The following is a 23,287-nucleotide window of genomic DNA, read 5'->3' as shown; positions in this document are numbered from 1 at the left end:
AAAAAGTTCTAGGTAAAGTGCCCTCTAGTGACAGATTTCTGAAACTCTTTTATTATGTAACGACGACTTAATGAATTAATGCGTATTATGCGTATTATGCGTGTTAATGTATTATGCCTTGGTTCGTTCGTAAAATTGTCTCCCCCAGTATTTTTTTATACTCCCTCGAATTGCGATTTCTAACTGTCGTTAATTCCCAGCCTCCCCGAAATAAAAACCACCCTCCTCGGTACCCCCGGGCGGTGAGAGAGGGGTGCGGGCCATTTAAGGGCACGCGATTCCCCAATCTGCGCGGCGTCGAAAATCACGCCGACGCCAATGCCGGTGGAGGCGTGTTGCGACGCGAGGGGAGGGCGGAGCCTTCGAGGTGTTAAGTGGCAATAATGGGGCCCGACATAATCGACAACGCCAAACACCGAGAAGATCAAGAAGATCGTCGAGTGACGCGCGATATGCTGGTTCACGTGTGGTGGCGGTTTCAGTGAGTGGCGGGGTTGCAGAAGGGGGTAAGTCGCAAAATTAAAGTTATTATGGAGTAAATCCATTCATCAGAAGTTTCTGGAAAATTAAGTTCTTGAAGCAGCCTGGCAGCATCATTACAATATACTAAATCATGTTCTCGTGGAATCTTCTTGTCTTGGGCGAAAATATGACACTCTTGTACTTTTATCCTACAAATTTCACTGTTTTAATAACATCATTTACTCACATTGTTTAAGTAAATGAGGTACATGAAACTCGATGGGAGCTGTAAACCGGAAGTATTTTTATTCGCCATCGTTTCGTTATATTTTGGTGGTTCTGGATATAAAGTGCCTTCGCCACTAGGAATTTGTCTCTTTGCAGATGCGATGTTGGGATATATAATCTTATTTTTATTTTCTTTTTCGAGAATCCTCGTGTTGATATCATGCAGAAATAACAATCATTTTCATGATTCTCCAAAGCATTGTCATTGTAACGTTCGACGTTCTTGAGCAACTATTACGGCATATTTTATCCCCCCGAACGATAGAAGCTGTATTAACAAGGTCGCATTTCGCTGCATAAAGTAAGCTCACTATAAACGTCAAGTTCCTAAAGTTAAATAAAAATATTTTGTATTTATATACACTGTTTATGATGTTAACGCGTAAAATGAATTAAAAAAACCTAAATTTGTGATTATTAAAAAAATATATATCGAAAAATCTAGACGTGATGGAAAATAACGTCCAATTCAGAGCATTGAAATCTTCATATTCATGACATAATTTTTGAAGGAGGATTTCATTACGGATCAGTTTAGTTTAACTTCTGGGGTGTGTCAATTATGAGGAGTATTCAAAAACATATTCTAATCTAATAAGACCTGTAAGTCAATATAACTTGATTCATTTAAATGGAACGCAATATTCTTTACTCTGGCAGGGCATGTACAGGAAGGAGTTAGCGTTATAAATGATTAGGATGAACTGGAGATACATTTCCGCGTTTTCTAAATAAATAATTGCTGGCATATTTAATCCAAATAAAGATTTTTGAGGCGAATATGATTTTTGTGTTATTGCTTAGAGTTGTTGCAGCGAGTCGATTTTAAAAACTTCAAATCACAATGATAGAATTTGATATGAAAAAAATACGAAAATGAGACATTTAGAAGAACACTCAATAAACAACGCAGTAAAACGATATCTAGATATTTTATATCTCTCAGGCGACTAGTTGAAACGTATTTTGGAAAAACGCGAAGGGTTGATTATAGAACATCGTATTACCATCCGATGGCTCATTAAAAAGTATTCATACATACATACATTTATATGAATTAAAGAATAAAATGCAGAGGAGAACCTATTATGCACATTGATAGTATCATGATAATGTTATACATCTAATAAATATTTAGTTATTGCTGTGAAACAATACACTGTCCAAGCGACGGTTAAATACAGACAAGTTCGGCGCACACACAACATCTGGGGGTAAACTGTTCCAATAATCGAAACTCCTGTCACTTGCAAAATACAGGCGATGTGAAGTCCTGAATTGTTCCTTTCTTGTTTTAAATTGATGACCACGTAGGCGTTCATCATTGCTTAAGTTCACAAAGGGCACGTCAGATGGAAATTGGTCATGCGCAAACCTTTCCTTTTTTAAATTGATGACCACGTAGGCGTTCATCATTGCTTAAGATCTCAAAGGGCACGTCAGATGGAAATTGGTCATGCGCAAACCTATACATTTGAATGAGATCCCCTCACAGCCGACGCTGACTTAAAGTTGCCAGACTAATTGTTTTGAGACGGTCATCGTAAGGTGTATGTCTAAGTTGCACTCTTTCCAGAACATCACAGAACATAGTCATATGTTCCAGACTGGGGAAGCAAATTCCAGGATGGGGCGAATGTAAGTGGTTAAAAGCCTGCAAACGATGCGAGGACTAGGATTTTTAAAAGTCTTTTTTAACAAAAATAACGAGCAGTTTGCTTTCTTTGCAATATTTGATACATGTGCAGACCACGCAAGATCATTAGTTACTGTCACACCTAGGTCCATCTGAGAATCGACACTTGACACAAAGTTTCCATTGATATAACAGTTCAAACCGGGATTGTTCTTGCCAACATGAGCACAGAGCACTTTTGAGCATTCAACTTCAATAGCCACGTTGAACACCACTTTTTTTTTCAAATAATTTAGTGTCATCAGCATAAGCGCTCACATGAGAATCAATGCTGGAGAGCAAATCCACGGTGTAAACTAAGAATAGCACGGGTCCCAGCACCGATCCCTGGGGAACACCACCAGGCACGTTTTGTGGCAGTGAATAAGCGTTACTCGAACTCTGAACGACCGGTGTCTTTAGAACGTCGCTATCCACTCTAGCAGTTTACCCCCCACTCCGACCTTTTCAAATTTGGATAACAAGCGTCGATGTGGCACTTTGTCGAAAGCTTTGCTGAAGTCGAGGTAAAGAATATTCAACGAATCACCCGAGTCAAGAGATAATGTCTAATGATTCAAGCATTTTAAAGTCGATCAAAAACGGTAACAGCTGATTTACTATAAGGCGTTCAAGAACTTTACACATAATACTAGGCTGATAGGGCGGTAATTTGAAACATCGAGATTATCACCTTTTTTATAAATCGGTGTTACATTTGCGGATAACCACTGGGTCGGGAGTGTGGCAGAGTCCAAAGATTTTCTCAAAATAATATACACACCCTTTTAAGATTTTACTGGAAATTCCATCAGGTCCGGGAGCAGAACATTCTTTTAACTCAGAAAGAGTTTTTTTCACGTCCTCTTGGCCAAAGCGAATGTCTTCTAATAAATCTAGATTTATAGGACCCTCACGTGAGATGGTAGGTTCGTCAGCAAAGACACCAGCAAAACATGAAGCAAATTCATTTTACACACTTTACTGTTTTGCTGTTACACTCAAATAATTGTTAAGTACTAAAGACATTTAAATTATTCAAACAAAATCTTAAGGTTTTGGGTATCAGAAACATTATTAAAACTCAATATTTTGACCGCACAATCAAATCCCGCGGATTTCACCTAAAAATTAAGCTTTCTATATTTCGCACTTTTGCGACAACATGTAAAACGTGAAAATGGTTTTAAGAATAAGAAGAAGAAATCCCATAAACGACATCTTTTAAAAATCTTTAAAAGTTCAATGTTACTAGGAATATATATCTCTGACCCAATTCTTAAAAGAAACGTTAAGAATTTTTGGAAGTTCGTTAACAGTAAAAACGCAAGGAACTTTATTCCATCGGTTGTGCACTTTGGCGCCGTTACCTGTTCTGTGGGTCAATTTATTTGCGGACTATTTTACGAACACGTATAGCGACAAGAACTGTGTCTCTGAAGATGCAGCGCCTTCTGGGGACGTCAGCCTCTCACACTTGAGAATTTTGTCAACTGTCGACTCTATACAAAAAGCATATTTTATTAATCATTGCAGCTTCATACTTTCTAGACCAATTTATATTATCTTTAACTAAACTTTAAAAACGAGAACTTTGCCAACTTACTGGACGTCAAGCTTCATTACTCCTAAATCGGGAGATAACTCACAAGTCAACAATTACAGGCCCATCAGTATCCTGAGCTGTATATCTACAGTGCTCGAAACTTTTGTCTGCGACTGTTTATCTGCTGGCCTGAAAGGATGTTTCATCGACCAACCATTTCGATTTCTCCCTCATCGCTCCACTGAGCTAAACTTGCTTACATTTACAGATGTTTTGCTGGAATCATTGGAAGAAGGGTCTCACTGTCATGCCGTTTACACATGCTTTTCAAAGACATTTGGTAAAGTAAATCATCAAATCTTAATCAAAATATTGAGAAAACTTTGGAATCTAGGGAAAACCTTACTGAAAGAGTGCAGATTGTGCGCGTCCAATCCACCAAATTAAAGTGCCTTCTGGTGTTCCGCAAGGTTCGCACCTGGGACCCTTACTAATCAATATCTATGTGAATGATATTGCCTCACGTTTTCATCATGCATTTTTCCTATTACTTTATTAAATACTGACGACTGTATAAAAACTAGAATCCGATTTAGATCACCTATCGCTATGGTGCGATTTCAATGCAATGGAACTAAATATTAATAAATGCCAACTAATGAATTTAGTTTTAATTTAATTTAGCAAAAGCTAAATACTTTATAATAATAAGGGACCTTGGAATGTTACTTGTTATTAAATTGACTTACACACACCATATTTCATTTATTGTGTCTAAATAACTTCAAATTTTGGGCTTTATTAAGCATTATACAGTGAACTACCAGGGTATCCCGTCTTTCAGATTACTGTTCTGCTCTCTCGTGCGTCCACATCTGGATTACTGTTCATGTGTGTGGTCACCTTCATAGAGCGTCCAGATACAGGCCATAGAAAGAGTGCAGCATAGGTTCCTGCGGTATATAGTATTTAAGAAGTACCAAGGACTTGTAGACGTCGATTACTCGAAATTGGAAATCTCTCTCCAGATTCGTCGCATGCGCCATTTTTTTACTGTTTTATTTATTTTGTTTTTTTATTTTTTTTTACTATTTTGTTTATATGAATCTTATTTTATATTGAGCGGTTTGCCCGTTGATAAATAAATAATAAACCCCCCAAAACTAAAAACAGTATTCCATATAGCTAGGGCTAGTGTCACGATCACTGTCGCCTAAACTAGGAATCATTTTTATTTGACGAAAGCTTTAAATAGAGATGAAACTAATTTATTTTAATCGCTTTTGCGTGGACATCGTTTATTGGGATATAAGTTCTAGTGAATTTTGAAACTGCCTATGAACGTTTTATTATTTTCTTGTACTTAAGATTCGCTTTTCATTTGACCGTCCCTAAATTTCAAACAGCGGAACATACGTACAAATTCCATCATGGATAACGCCGACACCGATGACAGCGACAGCACCCGGTACTCCGGCGACAGCCTAGACGTTTTAAACACCGAGGAGAGCGACTACGACTGCGCCAAAACATCGAGCAGGACGAACGGCAACAAATTCTCGATCGACAACATCCTGGGACTGAACAAAAGTCCATTACGCTCCGACGACGCCGACTATGACAGCGACGCGAGGACGCGGTTCGTCAAACCCACTCCGGTCAGTGCGGCCTCGCGAACAGGTACGAGGCTTCGCATTACGTCACGTAGGTCTCCTAGACCGCGACTTACGCGATTCGACAAGCGCACTACGTGATCTAGATGCGCCCTGGGTGTCAGAAAGCGCGGAATGTTAAAGAGAGACTGTTTTGTTGCAGGAAATCTGTACCAATCCCTGTTGGGGCTTCAGTATTATTCAAATCCGAGTCGGAGCCAGTCGGACCAAGCCAGTCACGAGGGCGGCAATCAGGCGGGTCTCGGTTTTTTGCCGTTCCAGCTTCAGAGCAATCCGGGCAATCCTGTGATGTATTCCGGTTGGATGGCGAACGCGAGCGACAGCAAAGCACCTAGTCAAATGTTCGGGCTTCAAGGTAAGCGAACGGTTCGTGATTCGATCGAATCTCGGCGTTAAAGTTCGCGGACGGCCTATTAAACACCTTCGTAATGGGCAAGCGATCGTCGAAACGGACCTAAAGCGGTTTAACGAGGGGTTCGCGTGACGTCGACTAGGAACGGGATGAGATATTACGTTCACCTTCGCGCTCCCGGGATGAGAAATTGCTCGATTTTCGGCCTCGAGATACGAATCGGTTAACACTTCTGCACGTAACACGAAAATGACGTGTCATCGGGGTTGCGAAATATATTTAAAAAAATGGACGGCTGGCAAATTCCTGGCTATAGTTAGTTATTATTTCAAATTATAGAGCTGCATTCAAGACTTTCCAATTTTTTGGAAAATCGAGAACTTTTTTCCGGCATGCAATTTGGTTTTCGAAAAAAGCGATCCACGCAACATGCCATTCTCTCTTTATATAAGCATATTCTTGGCAGGTTAGAAGAGAGGCAGCAAACAGCATGTCTTTGGTTACAAAAAGCATCTAACTTGATCGATGTTGATATTTTAGTGGAAAAGCTTTAAGGTCTCTTCTTGGTGGTCGTACGCAGTTGGTCAAATTACGAGATACCTTACGATTTGAATACGTCTCTGACTCCAGGTCAGTGAATTTCGGTGTACCGAGGGTACTTGATCCTTTATTGTTCATGATGTGTTTTCATCTTCCCCCCATACTTACTTTTCGCTTTTTGCGGATGATGGAGTGCCAAGAATAAAAGTTTATGAAGCCCAATCTTGTGCGTCTTCTCGTTCAGGAATTATTTTGGTTGCATTAACGGTTTTGGATAAATGATATTTTTCTTGGTTCCTCGCAAACGCGGTTTTTTTTTTAAATACTTCCCGATCCCCCAACCCTCCCCAATTTCAATAGGTTCCATTAGGGGACCAAGCGCTATTCGTCCGATTAGTTTGAAGTTTCAAATTTTGGACACTTATAATGTCGCAAATCTAAAAAAAATGGATGCCGTGGTTTGATCGGACTCATTTTTTATTGGCTTGTGTAGCTCGTGCGCGGCTGAAAAGGAGCCAAATTTGAAGGCCGTGCTGCAAACCGTTCAGAAGATATAGTCAATTAATACCAGGTCTATAGAGAAACGGAGAGCGGAGAGCAGAAATTTAAAAAAAAAAGGTAATGGGGGTCCCCTAGGACCTCCCGTTACTATATGAGTTTCGTTGCCAAGCGCGTATACTTTCGAAAAATTCGATTTCATCGATTTTTCGAAAATAACAAGCAGCAGTTGAGTGCTTCTATCTTTTCTGAAGTCATGTGATATTTATCTACAAAATACATTAATCTCTTTAAGAAAGCATACTCAATCACCTTGGAAAAACAATTTGAAATTGTTACCGATCGATAGTTCTCCGGTTTTTTGTATCTCGGTAACGGTAAGTCCTATGGGATCGCCGTTGGTACAGAAACGATCACCGTCGAAAAAAAAATTTTTTTGTCTGTTTGTCCGTTCTCCGTTTTCCGTTCTCGTATTTTGGTTTTCCCTGAATAACTTTGGAACCGTTGGAACTACAAAATTGAAATTTGCAACCTTTTTAACCCTCCACAAGACACATAAGCTTATAAGAAAAGGCACTGAACCGACGCCGGTATCCATCTTTTTTTCGCGATTTTCGACTGTTTTTTGGACCTTGCTATGACTCCATAAACTTGTATTCTTAACAATTTTTTAAAAATATAAAATTCAAAAAAACTGAAAAATGGGTCCCCCTATTATTGAAAATTGGCAATAATTTCAAATCTGTGTTTTAGATGTCAGTTTCTTTTACATGACGATATAGCCCATATAGACAGCTTAAACTTTTGTATTTACGGTTTTTAAGTATTGTACAGGGTGTTCGCGATATTCCGCGCAATATTAAAAAACATAATAAGTACTCCAAATTTGCAGCTACCCACTTCAAACTTAAGAGAGAAGTAGAAGTCTGAACCCGCATTTAGGCGTTTTAAATTGGGAGCAATAAAATAAACCCAAGTTTTTTTTAATTTTTGATTTTTTCTTGTTTTGTTTTTTTGGCATCCAAAAAAAAATCTTTTCCTCCCAAACCAGTCCTTTGTTGAGATTTTTATGGATAATTTGGAAAATATTATACTAGAACATCCTTTAAGTAAAAGTTTTTTATGGTGGTATAGATACGTGGATGATGTCGTTGCTTGCTTTGTTGGAACGGACAGACAATTGAATTCTTTTTTAAATTACATTAATCCATTACATAATCGTATAAAATTCACTATCGAGATTGAAGAGGATTACTCTAATCATTTTTTAGAGTTAACTATTACGAAAGCGCAAAACAAATTAGATTTTTCAATATATCATAAACCTTCACACACGGACACAGTCATACATAACAGCTCAAATCACCCTTATACACACAAAGTGGCTGCATTTAACGCTTTTATACACAGACTTCTTAATACGCCACCCTCAATAGAAAATTACAACAAAGAACTTAATATCATTAAACAAATTGCACTGAACAACGGCTACAATCCGTCCATTATAGATAAAATTATTAATAAAAAACAAATACAGACAACAGTAAACTCTACTTATCCGAAACCTAATACAGAACACGAATAATTTTAAATTATTACATACATAGGAGAACCTAGTGAAAAAGTTTCAAAACATTTGTCAAGATGTGGTTGAAAAATAGCTTTCAGAACTAACAACACAATAGGAAAATATTTAAAAAACAATAAAACGAAATGTCCAAAATCCCAAAAATCAGGTGTCTACAGGTTGAAATGTGGTTTTTGTCCTAAAATTTATATTGAACAAACAGGTAGATCCTTCAAGAAACGCATTAACGAACATAAAAGAGCGTTTAAAAACAATAGTCTACATTCTAATTATGCTACACACTTAAACACAGAAAATCACATTTCTGACGATAATTTTGATATTTTACATACAGCCGCAAAAAGTAGAAAATTAAATTTATTGGAAGCCATGGAGATTAACAAAATGAGACAATCAAATGTATTGTTTAACGATCAGTTAGATTTAAATACCTCTCGTTTATTGAACTTAAATTCTCACAACAACATTATTTAAGGTTTTATGGTCATTTTTCGGTATATATAGTAGCAGGTAGTATGTAAATATTACATTTGATAAAGACATGGTGTTGTCGAATTAATTCTCATGTCATAATATATAATTTCGTGAAAATCTGAACTTTTAATTCTTATTTATTTTTTCAAAACCATTCATCTGATCGGAAAAAATTTACAATTGCAATACGCGAGAGACCCAACGCCATAACTTTTGTTTTACGCATTTTTTCCATTACATACAAGGTGTTTTAGTTTTTGACAAAAATCTAAAAGACCCTGAAAATTGTTCTTAATTATCAACCGTAAATCAAAATTCGTAAAAAAAATAGCTTATCCGTTTAAACAGTGTTATGGGCCATATCAAGGGCTACAATTTTTGTATTTACGATTTTTGTCACATACGCTGTTCGAGATATTTTAAATGAAATCACCATTTCCACCACGTACTGCATGGTTTCAGAAAACAAGTAGTTTTTTGAAAACCATTCACCCCATTGGAAAAATTCGGATACCAGGAAACTAGGGAGATCCAGGGTGTTCGACGATCCAAGCAGTGTCTAAAGTTGTGAGTGGGATAGTTGAGGGCCTCGAAGGGGGTGAATTAGTTGGTTTGACCTTGTGTCATCTCTCCAGGGCCTTCGACTGTGTTTCTCACCAGCTTCTTATTAAAAAGCTATACAGATATGGTATACGAGGTCTGCGCTTAGATCTTATAGCGTCCTACTTGCAGGGCCGACAGCAGTTTGTAGAATACCAGGATGACCGTTCATCACTTGAATCAGTAGTAAGCGGGGTGCCCCAGGGTTCGGTCCTGGGTCCGCTACTATTTACAATCTACATAAATGACCTTTATCATTTCTTGACCCCCAATCAGTGCGTGATGTTTGCCGACGATACATCCTTCACTACATCTGCTAAGAGTATCGAGGAGTTGTCCGTTAGGGTTGGCGTGTTGGAGGACAGGGCTAATGTCTGGTTCGAAAATAATTATCTTAAATTAAATTTAGACAAGACCCAGAGTATTGTGTTTTCCTCCAATTGCTTGGTAAATAGTGGACAGTCCGTCATGTTGCTTGGCATTAGGATCGATGATAGTCTAAATTGGAAACAACATATCTCAGACCTGAAAAATAGATTGTCTAGCAACATATTCGTTCTTCGACGACTGAGAGGCCTGATAGGAACAAGGACTCTGCTTATGGTCTATTTTTCTTTTTTGCATTCACACTTATGCTATGGCACGGTACTGTGGGGTGATTCCTCAGCTGCTGTGGAGATTTTTAGAATGCAGAAAAGGGCCATTCGAGTCGTTGCTAATATAGGATATAAGGACCATTGTCAACCTTATTTTAAAAAATTCAAAGTGATGCCCCTTCCTTGCATCTATATCTACTACCAGTTATTAGAGATACAGAGAACGAAAGGAAACCTTAGCGCTAATTCCGATTGCCATGCCTATCCAACTCGTTCGGGGGATCTCCTTAGACGGCCTAGGTTTAGACTGAGGAAGTCTGAGAACAACTCATTGAACCTGAAATTGTATAATGTTTTGCCAGGTACCGTGAAAAAGATGAGCAATAGAAAATTTAAACATACTATTAAAGAATTCCTGCAACGTCATTGTTTTTACTCCCTGCGAGCATACATTGACACTGTCACTGGTATCGATGCGCTATAAAACTGTATAGTACTGTCTAATTTTGTTTGTATTAGATGTGTGTTTTTATGTTATTTATTAATTTGATTTTATTGCACTTGAATATCACTTCTGACTTGCTGCAATTGTACGTCCCTTTTGTACGAAACGTAGTCAATAAATGAATCTATCTATCTATCTATCTATCCTCTATTTCGAACATTGTTTGAATTATATACAGGGTACTGCGTCTATGGGCAAAAAATTCTAATAGATCCTAGAAATTTCCGCTTTTGTGTTTAAGGTTTCGTGTATAATACAGGGGACGCAAGATATTTGAAAAAATATTATTTTAAATTGCAATTACCAGTACAAATTTTAATATTTACCGAAGTGTGCCGTAACTTTGAAGTTCGACGAGATGCGAAGGACACTTTATATAGGGTACATGCACAATTAAATTACATCGATTTTGCAAAAGTTCCGTAGTGGTCCCCAGGAGCACTACAGAAAAACAATGCGTCTCTTTACCACACGAAACCGCGAAGCTCTTTCTTTTTATAATAAAAAGCTGCTTCGCGCTATGCGCCACGACCTTGCCTCGCCCAGTGACGATTTTTCGAAAGCAATCTTATTAAACACTGGCACAACTGTATTTGTTTTTAGGCATAAGGTAGATACTTTTTTTTTTAAGTAAAACGCATAGTTTGCCCATATTTTTTTGATAATTAAAAGAAAAATGGCGGACAATGTTAATTGACTATAAGCTAACGATATTCAAGCGTTTTCGCTAGCGTTATTCGAATATGAAAAAAATTGTTTCGTGTTTCGGAACATGTCATTTCATTTAATGTAGTCGTTGATTTTTTGGTGGAATGCCGCCCGTTTTCTCCTTGACGTCAGCCTGCGTAAAGCTCAAACAAAAACGAAATAGCTAAATTAGCGTCTTTTAACCGAAAGTTTGTCTTAATTACTCTGCAAACGTATAAATCACAGACCCGTCGAACCCAAACGTTTTACGGGCAGGTTCCCGGAAAATGATGTCCGCGCGGGGAGCGTGTGAAAACGTTAAAACCACAAACCGAGATTTGGACAAGCGATTAGCTCCTCCGGGTGCCAGTGGCGGCACTCGCGACTCTACGATATGGAATTAAAAAGCTCGCAATCGAAATAAAATTCTAACAAAAGGGTTCTACTGAATGCAGACGGCAGACGGTTGCGCCCCTTATCTGGGAAACGAATTCTTGTCATCCCAAAATCTGCGTTAGCCGGGTATACTTCGACCAGAAATATAGTGCTTTTACAACCGACTCCGTGATTAATTTTGCCTACTGTATTAGTATGTTTCTTTTTCGCCGAGCAGTTCTTGAAACATGTACATAAAAAAATTAGTACAAAGTAACAATTGATTAGGTTCTAAATTCAAAATATTAAAGATAATAATAATAATAAAGTCACTTAAAAATTCGTCACTGTTGCTACTGTCGTCACCTAGTTCTGTGATCAACTCCGCCGATAAATATTTGCTTTTTTTATTACTTTAGACCAGCTTCGTACTGGTATTTTATCTAACTCTTGCCGATTTACGTTTATGGTGCTATCACTGAATTTTGTTGCAGCGTTATTTCTTTTATATGCGCTTTCAACTCATCGTGGACCTGAAAATCTATTTTCTGCGTGTTGCTTTTTAAAAGCTTGCGAAGTACCAGCATTTTCTCTCACTTTCCTCTTGGCCATCCTATCCAAACCAATGTGTTTAGCATCCTAAGACAAATGGGTCCGTTTTATTATCACTTGTCTGCAAAACATTTTTTTTTTCTCTCCTTCTTGTTCTCATGCATGAATTCATCTTATTTTATGCTCCAAACACGGAATCTGATATACAAATAAGTACCACACGTAGGTTTTTAATTTAATATTTATTTCATCAAAAAACCATATTATTAAAGTATAAATTATTATAAGTAAATAAAAAAATGTGGCGGCTTGAGTTTTACAGTAAAAAATCCTAAATTATATTAAAAAAAAAACGATTGAAATTGTAGACCTGAAATATTTTTATTTTCAGCCTCTTCATTAACTGGTGGCATTGGAGGTGGAGTGTCTTTATCACGAGGAATTGGTCTCTTTGCAGATAGGACGTTCGGATAGACAAACTTATCTCCATTTTTTTTTTCGAGAATCCTCGTGTAGATGTCATGCAGAAATAACAATCATTCTCATGATTTTGAGGCTCACTCCAAATCATTGGCATTGAAAACGGCATGGATTTGTGACTTTCTTCAAGCCAACCTCTCAACGTTCTTGAGCAGCTATTGCAGCATACTTTTGGCAACCAACTTTTATCTCGCTCATCGATAGAAAATCGAAAATATAGCTTATAAGCTGTTTTAACCAGATCGGTCATGACATGTCGCTGTGTTTTTAGTATGAATTCCCCACAAATGTAGCAAAAACAATCTGAGGAATTTTTACAAGTCCGTGGCATTTTGTAACCTAAAATCACATAAAATTAATTTTAAAACAACTTTCAAACTTCTATTTTATATTTATTGCCTCTACTTAAAAAAAAAATACTCAAACTACACATCAAATACTTAAAAATCACCTTCGGTACTTCCCTCCTTTCTCTTACAACTCTCTGAAACTCATTTTGTATGTATATTTACTTTTTGTAACGTTGACGAACAAGAAAGAAAATGACATAAATGTTGAAAATATCAGTTTTATTTTGAAAAATTAACAAAAATTGAAGTAAATAGGGAAAAAAATGTTAACTTATACTATATTTCCATGAAACTCCTTTTATTAGCTGTTCTTTTATAACTTTTCTTTGGACAATCTCTTTTTAAAGACCAGCATGTGCCATCATGTGACAATACCAGCGAACCTGATACCGTTCTTCCATCACTTTTAGACCCTGGTGGAACCGCTCTTCCCGTTCTCACTATAATTCCCTAAATTATCCGGGAATTTATTTAGATGATTGCGAAGATAGTGTAACTTGATACCCATATTTGCTCTTAGAATCTGAAAATTTGTCAGCATATTTTGCACAATTTCGTCATAATTTGGTACTTTGGAAATTTTCGACTACCAATACAAAACTTTCCCAAGCTTTACTTTCCGGAACAGTCGTAACTTTGATAAAATCTGAGTTTTTCATCATTTGCCTTATTTCAACATTTCCATACTAAGCTTAGGAAATTTTCCGTCCTTTTCTAATGCTTTTACAAATTGCTTGGCCATTCCTAACTTAATAACATTACATAACTTGTTACATTGACTTAACCGACAGTTAAAGAATCTCTCACATGCCAAACATCTTGATTCCAACGATGTTACTAACCCACTTACAAATAAAGCACGGGTATTTCGTGTATCCACTCTGTTGACCGAGTATATAATTTTTTCTAAAACTAATTTTACATTTTCATACTCCTGTTTGAGTTTTGTTGAATGGGCAATTGGAATAGATGCAAATTTATTACCATTGTTCAGTAAAACGCATTTGAAACTTATTTTAGAACTGTCAATGAAAAGTCGCCACTCAGTAGATTTGTACGCTGTTAAACCCATGTCTAAAAGTAGCTTTGCGATATCATTACAGTACACCAGACCTTCATCTTTACTAAAAAATTGCAATATTTCTTTTTCTCGTGTTCTGTCGTAATTGTCACTATTTGGGCCAATAAATTTTTTTCTTTTAATCTTGATGCTAATAATTCTGATCCGTGTTTTGATAAATAGAGATCACATATTACGTCATTGAGTTCATTTTGAGAAAATAACTTGGACGTGGGATGTTTCACCTTCCCATTCACTTCCACTTGTAGACTGTCCCGATTTCTGTGAATTTGTTAACATCATTGTTTCTGAGGGCATTCGAATTATTCTTGAAACGTAAATAGGCCGAGGAAGATTTTCACTGTGAAGTATAGGACATTTTGTAGACTGTAATTCTCGATATCTCCAGGTTTGATTGCGATTGAAACCTTTAGCATCTATAATCAGATCATCGGAATACCAAAGTCAAATCCAGAACTTTCTCCTTTTTTCCATAACCGTAAAGACTACAAACTTTATGAGGAACCCATGGTTTTTCTAGTTTGTCCATTTTAATACCGAAATATTCAGTGTAAGCCTCCTTAACAAAGTCTGTAATGTTTCGTTGTTGTTTTTTTGTTAAATAAACACCGCAATTACAACAAAACAAATCGGTACTATATTTATATATCAGTAATATATCATTTTCAGTAATGGAAAGGAAATATTAACAAATAAGATTAGATTCACATGTAGGTACTTCGTATTGTCGAATAACTGAGATCTCAGCTGTTCTGCGGAGCAAAGGGTGGGGATCACGTGATGTTTGTATACGCAAAAAAGTTATATATATATATATATATATATATATATATATATATATATATATATATATATATATATATATATATATATATATATATATATATATATATATATGTATACATATATATATATATATATATATATATATATATATATATATATATATATATATATATATATATATATATATATATATATATTCGAGATCTGGACACTTCAAAACATAAAAATTTCAAAGATATCCAGGGCAACAAAAAAAAACCTTATTTTTAGAACTCTGTAATGTTTAAGTCTGTCTGTACTTTTTAATAAAGTTCTGCTGCGTGTTGCTTTTTAAAAACTCGCGAAGTACCAGAATCTTCTCTCACCTTCCTCTTGACTATCCCATTCTAAACAATATGTTTAGCATCCGAAGACAAATGGATCCGTTTTATTGCTGTACTGGTAACTGGTACTGTAAAATATTTAAAACGTCGTATTGGTCGTATTATACCCCTTTCGATATGCGCCTCTGTCTTTATCGCGTTTCCCAGGTGCTTAACGACTGTTTAAAGTATCCTGAACGCGAAGACGCGAAAGGTACCCCGCGTCTAATTAGACCTTTAAAATTTAGCATTTTTTATTGTCCCGAACGACTTGACAATGCCGTCATAATTTGGTTCTTTGAGGTACTAACGAACGTTGCGGTTTGTTCAGAATGTCGATTTCCCGGTATAGAGCGACTTCCGAGGCCCTGCCTTATGTACCCTCCTCGTTACGACGCGGTCCCGGGCCCTACGCTAACTTTGGAACGACGAATCGCGTTCGTGACTTTGCTCAAACAAACCTTAATGGCTGTCCAAACAGCGCGGGAATTTGCATAGCCTAATAGAATTGACGCCTCGCTTTAGAATTTATTTGTCGCTCCGTGGGGCTTTTTAAAAACCGATAAACATGCGTTTTGACGCGGCGTGATTGGCATTGGCCAATTTGGGAACGCGTTAAATGTAATAAATATTAAAATAAATACGTTGCCGTCCGTCTTCGTTTATTTCGACGGTATGCAACCAACTGCACGCCGAGGCAAGTGCAAGTTTCGGCGGATTCGCCAGGATTTCCATTTAGTTTGCAGTTGAAACTCTATAGTTTGTGATTTAAAAAAGAAAACGCAATTCAAATAACAACACGGGTCTACAAAATTAAACTTTAAAATAAATAAGAACTAAAAGTTCAGATTTTCACGAAATTATATATTTTTACTTGACAATTGTTTCGGCAACACCGTCTCTTTATCAAATGTAATATTTACAAACTACCTACTACTATATATACCGAAAAATGACCATAAAACCTTAATTAATGTTGTTGTGAGAATTTAAGTTCAATAAAGGAGAGGTATTTAAATCTAATTGATCGTTAAGCAATACATTTGAATGTCTCATTTTGTTAATTAATGTTAATTGTTAATGTTTTGTTAGTATCCATGGCTTCCAATAAATTTAATTTTCTACTTTTTGTGGATGTATGTAGAATATCAAAATTGTCGTCAAAAATGTGATTTTCTGTGTTTAAGTCTGTAGCATAATTAGAATCTAGATTATTGTTTTTAAACGCGCTTTTATGTTCGTTAATAGTTTCTTGAAGGATCTACCTGTTTGTCCAATATAAATTTTAAGACAAGATCCGCATTTCAACCTGTAGACACCTGATTTTTAAAATTTTGGACATTTCGTTTTATTGATTTTCAAAAATTCTCCTATTGTTTTAAATTATTCGTGCTCTGTATTAGGTTTCGGATAAATAGAATTTATTGTTGTCTGGATTTGTGTTTTATTTATATTTTTTTTCTATAATGGACGTATTGTAGCCGTTGTTGAGTAATCTGAATGAAAAATCTAATTTGTTTTGCGTTTTCGTAATAGTTAAGTCTAAAAAATTAATAGAGTTATCCTGTTCAATCTCGATAGTGAATTCCAACGACTGTCCGTTCCAACAAAGCAAGCAAAGACATCATCCACGTATCTATACAAAATGGCTGCATTTCACTCTTTTATACACAAATTTCTTAATACGCCACTCTCAATAGAAAATTACAACAAAGAACTTAATATCATTAAACAAATTGCACTGAACAACGGCTACCATCCGTCCATTATAGATAAAATTATAAATAAAAAACCAATCCAGAAAACAGAAAATTCTATTTATCCGAAACCTAATACAGAACACGAACAATTTAAGGCAATTACATACATAGGAGAACCTAGTGAAACAGTTTCACAACATTTGTCAAAATGTGGTTTAAAAATAGCTTTCAGAACTAACAACACAATAGGAAAAATTAAAAAAAAAACAATAAAACGAAATGTCCAAAATTTCAAAAATAATGGCTCTATAGGTTGAAATGCGGATATTGTCCTAAAATTTATATTGGACAAACAGGTAGAGCCTCCAAGAAACGCATTAATGAACATAAAAGAGTATTTAAAAACAATGGTCTAGATTCTAATTATGCTACACACTTAAACACAAAAGAACACATTTTTGACGACAATTTTGATATTTTACATACAACCAAGAAAAGTAGAAAATTAATTTTATTGGAAGCCATGGAGATTAACAAAATGAGACATTCAAATATATTGCTTAACGTTCACAACATTAATTAAAGTTTTATGGTCATTTTTCGGTATATATAGTAGCAGATAGTTTGTAAATATTACATTTAATAAAGACACGGTGTTGTCGAAAAATTGTCATGTAAAAATATATAATTTTGTGAAAATCAGAACTTTTAGTTCTTATTTATTTTTGACAAAATGATTTTCATCATGTAAAAGCCACCTCAGTTCAAAATTAAACTTGCTGACAGATGTTGTTATTTTGAAAACTGATTTTCTATAATTCATTTTTATCACGTAAATGCAAATATTATAAAAAAATATTACTCTTTTTCGCTAACTCTTCCAAGAATTAACGGGAAAATAGTTCAAGTATGACAATGGGAAATGCATTTTCAAACCCATTGTTGTAACATATTTTGAGCAATACTTTCGTAGTTTTCGTCCTAAGAATTAACAAGGAACTTCTTTTTGAAAATCCTTGTCTTTGCATAATTCTCTTATCTGCAGCCCAACAAAAATCTTGGCGTCAGATATGGCTGGAAATGTATGGCACAAATATTTGAAACACTGTCCATTTGTGTTTATGGCTTTAACAAACTGCTTCATCAAGCCAAGTTTGATATGAAGAGGAGGTAGTGAAGCTTTTTGAGTCCAATGTCTGTCTCTTGTCCTACTTTCGCAATCAAAAATAATGTTGTCCTATGGCCACGCACAGCACTTTAAGGTCGCCACGAAGCACCCACTGATGTTCTTGGTAGTTTATTTTCTTCAATAGAAGCAAATTTTCATACGTTTCTCTTAAATATACCGAGCGCGCAAGGGGAAAACGCTTAATTGAGTCAATAAACAGGCTCCATTCTTTTTTTACTAAGTCAGGAATACACTAGTGTTCTTGATGTGATTCCAGGTACCAGTAAGTCTTTACGCTTACAATTCGGATGCATCCTTTGGAAGATGCAAATCTCTTAATTAAATCATTTAATTCGCTCTGGTTAAACACTTCGTATCGGTACAACTAGTCCATGAGGAACTGGTCGAATAGCAGAGTCAAGATTGGGATACACAATTTGTTTCTTATTTTTTCTGATGAGTCCATTACACGAACAAAAATAACAATCATCACTGTGACTATTCCTAGGCTCTCGCCATACCATAGGGACACCAAAGCTTGAACATTTCGTCCTACCTTTTTGCCAGTTTCTTAATGCTTCAACGCAAACAGTATGAGGGGCCCAGATCTTGTCTTGATCGCCAATTTTTACACCAAAATAAGCGTGGTATACATTTTTCTAAAAGTATAGTTTGCTTTTCTACGACATAACTACCACAGATATAACAAAAGTCATTTGGATTGTTCACGCAATATCTTTCGATATTTATACGTTCTACCAAACTGCGCATAAGCAGGTTGCAACGCTGTATTGACGTTTTTGCGCGAACTATGTTGCTTTGCATAGAAATCTAATATTATCCAGCGTTGCCAAATGACATTAAATTTCATATAATCAATTTATTTAAGAATCATGCCTAATATGGAACAAACATATATGATAGAGCAAAAAAATGACGTTTTTTGGAAAAACAGCCCCCAAACGATTAAGAGTGCGTCTATAATTGTCTGTTCTATCCAAAAATGTGTCATTAGAATTAAAGTGGCAGGCAGTACAGTATATTGTCGAAATATTAGGGCCCAAGCCCGCCAGCAGGCGTTCGAGAAAGCCGGGACTCGATCGGAAACCTCGGCAGGCTTACAGCGCGAAGCAGCTCGAAAGACTCGAGGGGGAATTCAAAGTCGACAAGTACTTGAGCGTCAGCAAACGCATGGAGCTGTCCAAGGCGCTCGGCCTTACCGAGGTGCAGATCAAGACTTGGTTTCAGGTACGACAAAAAACTCTCAACTGTTTCTCTTTCTTTTTTTTCATTCGGTTTGAAAATGCGAATAAAAATATTTCGAACAGACAAAATTAACTGTTCCGAGTCTCTTTGTGTCCGATTCGATTTACGACACAGAGATATTTAGAACAGACAAAATTAACTGTTCCTTGAGGGGGGTTTCATTTCAGAACCGCAGAACGAAGTGGAAGAAGCAGTTGACCACGAGATTGAAGATGGCTCAGCGTCAGGGCCTTTTTGCGCCGCAATTTTTCGCACCGGCGGCCGCGGCTACGCAACAGTATTCCTCGCTATTCCCGGCGTATTACCCGCCCTTGGTGTTCGGGGTACCTACGATAGAGGAGGCGTCGGTGGCGGCGCAGCAGGACACGACGCGACGGACATCGCTGGCAGGGACGTAACCCCCTTGGCGCGTCGTCGTTGTTAAGTTTGTTTTGCCTGGTTATTTATTGTTAGTTTCTTTTTGGTGTGCCCCTGTCCAATAAAGTTTTTTTTGTATACACCTCCGCCCTTTTATTGACCCCTAAAACTGCGTTGTACCAAACCACATTGCACTGGAGCCAAGAAATACAGGTCGCGCGTATCAAAATGTTTGAAACACGAAATGGAGATACCGTAATAGTTACAAGTATCTTTGCACTCTGTGGTTTAGATTTCCGGCCCAAGAGATTTGAATAGACAAAATTAACGCTTCCAAAGCATTGTGCAAATATTGAACTTCGGACGCAAATATATTTAGAACAGACAGTTTTGACGGTTCTAAATTTTTGGACTCGGTTTAAGGTCGGTGACAAAGAAATTTGGAGCAGACGAAATTAACTGTTCCCAATCATTTTGCGTTCGATTCGACTTGCGGCATAACGATATTCAGAACAGACCAACATCACTGCTTTAAATGTCTTTGCCTTTGATTCGATTTGCAATACAAACATATTCAGAACGGACGATGTTAACTGTTGTATATATCTTTGCACCTGGTTTGGAACTGCGAACAATAATATTTCGAACTAACAAAATTAACTGTTCTAAATCTCCTTGCGTTCTGTTCCATTTGAGAAACAAGCATATTCATTAGCTGTTCTATATCTTTTTGCACCTGGTTTGGAACTGGCAACAAAAATATTTGGAATAGACAAAATTAACTGTTCCTAATCTCCTTGCGTTTGGTTCGATTTACGACAGAAACTTATGCAGAACAGAAGAAGTTAACATCGTTTGGAGATGCGAACAAAATATTTGTAAGACCCAATTAACTGTTGCAAATCTCCTTGGGTTCGATTTGATTTTCGAGACAAAAATTCGGGACAGGCGATTCTCTAAAATAGGGATATGAAGTCCAACGAGGTTAGCAGGTGCTGCCAGCTTTTGGACAGAAACCAAATCAAAAGTGAGTTGAAATTGTTTAGCTACCGGTTGGTAGATAATTCGATGATTCTCCGATAGATGACGATCTTAGTTCTAAAGGTGCAGTTAATAAAAACAAACGAAAATGGTCCTTTAAAAATGTATTTCCCCTTCGTTTACGAAAGGCACTATAATCTATGTACATTAATGTTAAATAATTATCACATCTAAAATATCGCGAGTCCTCTTTTAATGGAGTACGCATTTCTAAAAAGTATTTTATAAAAATACCGGGCGATCCGCCCTTATGCGGAGACTCTGAGTTATTGGAATGGTGCGGCGTTAATCTAGGCTGCCTCCCGACGTGTTGGGCAGCATAAGACACAACAAGCCGCTGCCTAAAATCGAAACGTATGAGCGAACCTAGAAAGTACATGGAACGCAACTCACCGAACAACATCGTGGCAAACAAAACGATTGGCACCACGCAGTTAAGGTCGATGAGGAACCCAAACAGAAGGTTCCCTATCAAGGCGCCACCGCGGCCGAACGTCAGCGAAAGGGCGGCCGCCATCACCCTGAAAACACCACGAGCGATTTTAGTTTGATTCCCAACGGAGTTTTGGCGCCTCGCGGGTACTTTAGGAAATGAAAATGGGGGAAATGAGATTGGGGGCCGCTTCTTACCTGAGATTAGTGGGGAATAGGTCCACCATCACGCAGTAAACCGTGCTGATGCCCAAACTGGTGAGGGCCTCGAATATACACGACAGCACCAGGTTCGAAGTAGCCGAATCGACGAAGTACAAGCCGAGCGTCACCGCCCCCGCGACGATCAAGCTGAAAACTGAGAAAGGGAGCCGTCAAAGCGTCTGACCGCATCCAGGGGCAGTACTCACCGAGGAAAAACTTGGTGCCGAGCTTGTGAACGCACAGAGGCAGCCAGAAGCTCGTCGGGATGCAGGCGAGGCCTATGATGAGGGTGTGCAAGAACACCGAGTCGTCGATCTGGTCCGCGCAGTACTCTTCCACGCCGCCGGTGACGTTTCCCGGTACTACTACCGAGGAAACGTCGCAAACTGACGCCTTCTCGCCCGGATGCCACCTCTCGAACTCCTCGAAGCGGTAAAACAGCTCGGGGAACCAAATCATCAGCGTATAATAGCTGCACACGAGGTTTCATTAATCGTGGTCCGGCGCATCCGCCATCATCGCAAAAAAAAATGTTTACCTCGTGGTGAGCCCGAACTGTATTGCACACGTGATCACCGTGTACCTCAGATGAGGAGGTCGGCATAACGCTTTCGTCTGTTCCCAAATCTCAGCCAGTAGCAGTTTCAGTTCTTTCGGTTTGCGTATCCTCAAACTCCTCACGCTGCGCGTCGACTGCGTCGACACCACGCTCATGGTCCTCACTTTTTCGCGCAGGCTCGCCACCGGGTAGTTGGCGCCGTCGTCGCCGTAGTTAGTCGCGTACATGTCCCGGAGCACGTCGAGGGCGGCGTCGGCCTCGCCGCACTCCAGTAAGAACTTGGGGCTCTCGGGGAAGAAGAAGAGCCAGAGGCCGATGAGGATGCTGGGCACCGCGCACGCGGCCACGAACAAGTTCCAACTGGAAAACTTGAAGCCGTCCGACTCGTACTTGAATTCCATCGGGATTATGATCCAGGCGATTCCTGAAACGTCGACAGTCTACGGGTGCGCGGGGGGTGTGAGAGGCGACTCTTACCCGGTAAGATGATGACGCCCAGCGTCCAGAACATTTCCATCCAGCAGAGGATGGTTTCGCGGTACTTGCCCGGTTGGAATTCGCCGAGGTAAGGGAAACAAATGCCCATCGCCCCGGTTATACTAGCAACGAAATTCGAAATGTTATTGCGCAGCCCGGCGGATCCACCAGTATCGTGAAAATATTGCGCCAAAATGGAACAAGGCATTGTACAGAAACATCTCCGTTTTTAGCTTAATTTTTATACGATTCGGAAAGTGCGAGATTAAAAAAATTTTCGGAAATATATACAGGGTGGTCGCTTATGTGTTCAACTTATGAATTTTTTTTATTAATTTTTGCACTTCTTGCATGTTTGATAGCCCTTTTAAATGCGCTTAGAATGGTTCCAAGTGAAACGGTATATAGGATAAATACAAAATTTTGTTGTTTGTTGTTGTTTGAAAATAAAATGAGTTATGGTAAAATGTTTAGGACCTCCTAAGCAACTTTTTTCCTCCTGGCGCAATGTTAACAAATATTTTTGGTGATGGATTCTTGAGACAACTGTAAAATTTTTTGTTTATGGGGCAAAATATCGGTAATATTAGACGCATTAAAAAAACTCGAATTC

General features: G+C 37.8%; 2 protein-coding genes across 6 annotated transcripts in view; one reads left to right on the top strand and one right to left on the bottom strand.

The window, feature by feature from the left end:
- Positions 1-446: 446 nt before the first annotated feature.
- On the top strand, positions 447-20,070 carry LOC132702238 (homeobox protein engrailed-1a). Its single transcript, XM_060670753.1, has 5 exons — positions 447-506; positions 5,378-5,651; positions 5,787-5,999; positions 19,396-19,586; positions 19,772-20,070. The coding sequence occupies exons 2-5, from the start codon at positions 5,402-5,404 to the stop codon at positions 20,000-20,002; spliced, it is 885 nt and encodes a 294-aa protein (XP_060526736.1). The 5' UTR covers positions 447-506; positions 5,378-5,401; the 3' UTR covers positions 20,003-20,070.
- A 1,027-nt stretch (positions 20,071-21,097) lies between these two features.
- The window catches only part of LOC132702168 (synaptic vesicle glycoprotein 2B-like), a 33,731-nt gene continuing 31,541 nt past the window's right edge, over positions 21,098-23,287 (bottom strand). For all 5 annotated transcript variants that reach the window (XM_060670640.1, XM_060670643.1, XM_060670641.1 and 2 more), the window contains 6 exons: positions 22,675-22,796; positions 22,177-22,621; positions 21,845-22,110; positions 21,633-21,792; positions 21,396-21,523; positions 21,098-21,343 (listed from right to left, as the gene is read on the bottom strand). In XM_060670640.1, coding sequence (XP_060526623.1) covers positions 21,288-21,343; positions 21,396-21,523; positions 21,633-21,792; positions 21,845-22,110; positions 22,177-22,621; positions 22,675-22,796 — 1,177 coding nt within the window. In that variant the 3' untranslated portion in view covers positions 21,098-21,287. The remainder of the gene's footprint in view (positions 21,344-21,395; positions 21,524-21,632; positions 21,793-21,844; positions 22,111-22,176; positions 22,622-22,674; positions 22,797-23,287) is intronic.

The sequence above is a fragment of the Cylas formicarius genome, unplaced genomic scaffold, assembly GCF_029955315.1.
Source record: "Cylas formicarius isolate icCylForm1 unplaced genomic scaffold, icCylForm1.1 PGA_scaffold_5__7_contigs__length_24384050, whole genome shotgun sequence".
NCBI classification, from domain to species: domain Eukaryota; kingdom Metazoa; phylum Arthropoda; class Insecta; order Coleoptera; family Brentidae; genus Cylas; species Cylas formicarius.
Note: the sequence above shows the minus strand (reverse complement) of the source record. Positions and strands in the feature narration are given on the sequence as shown.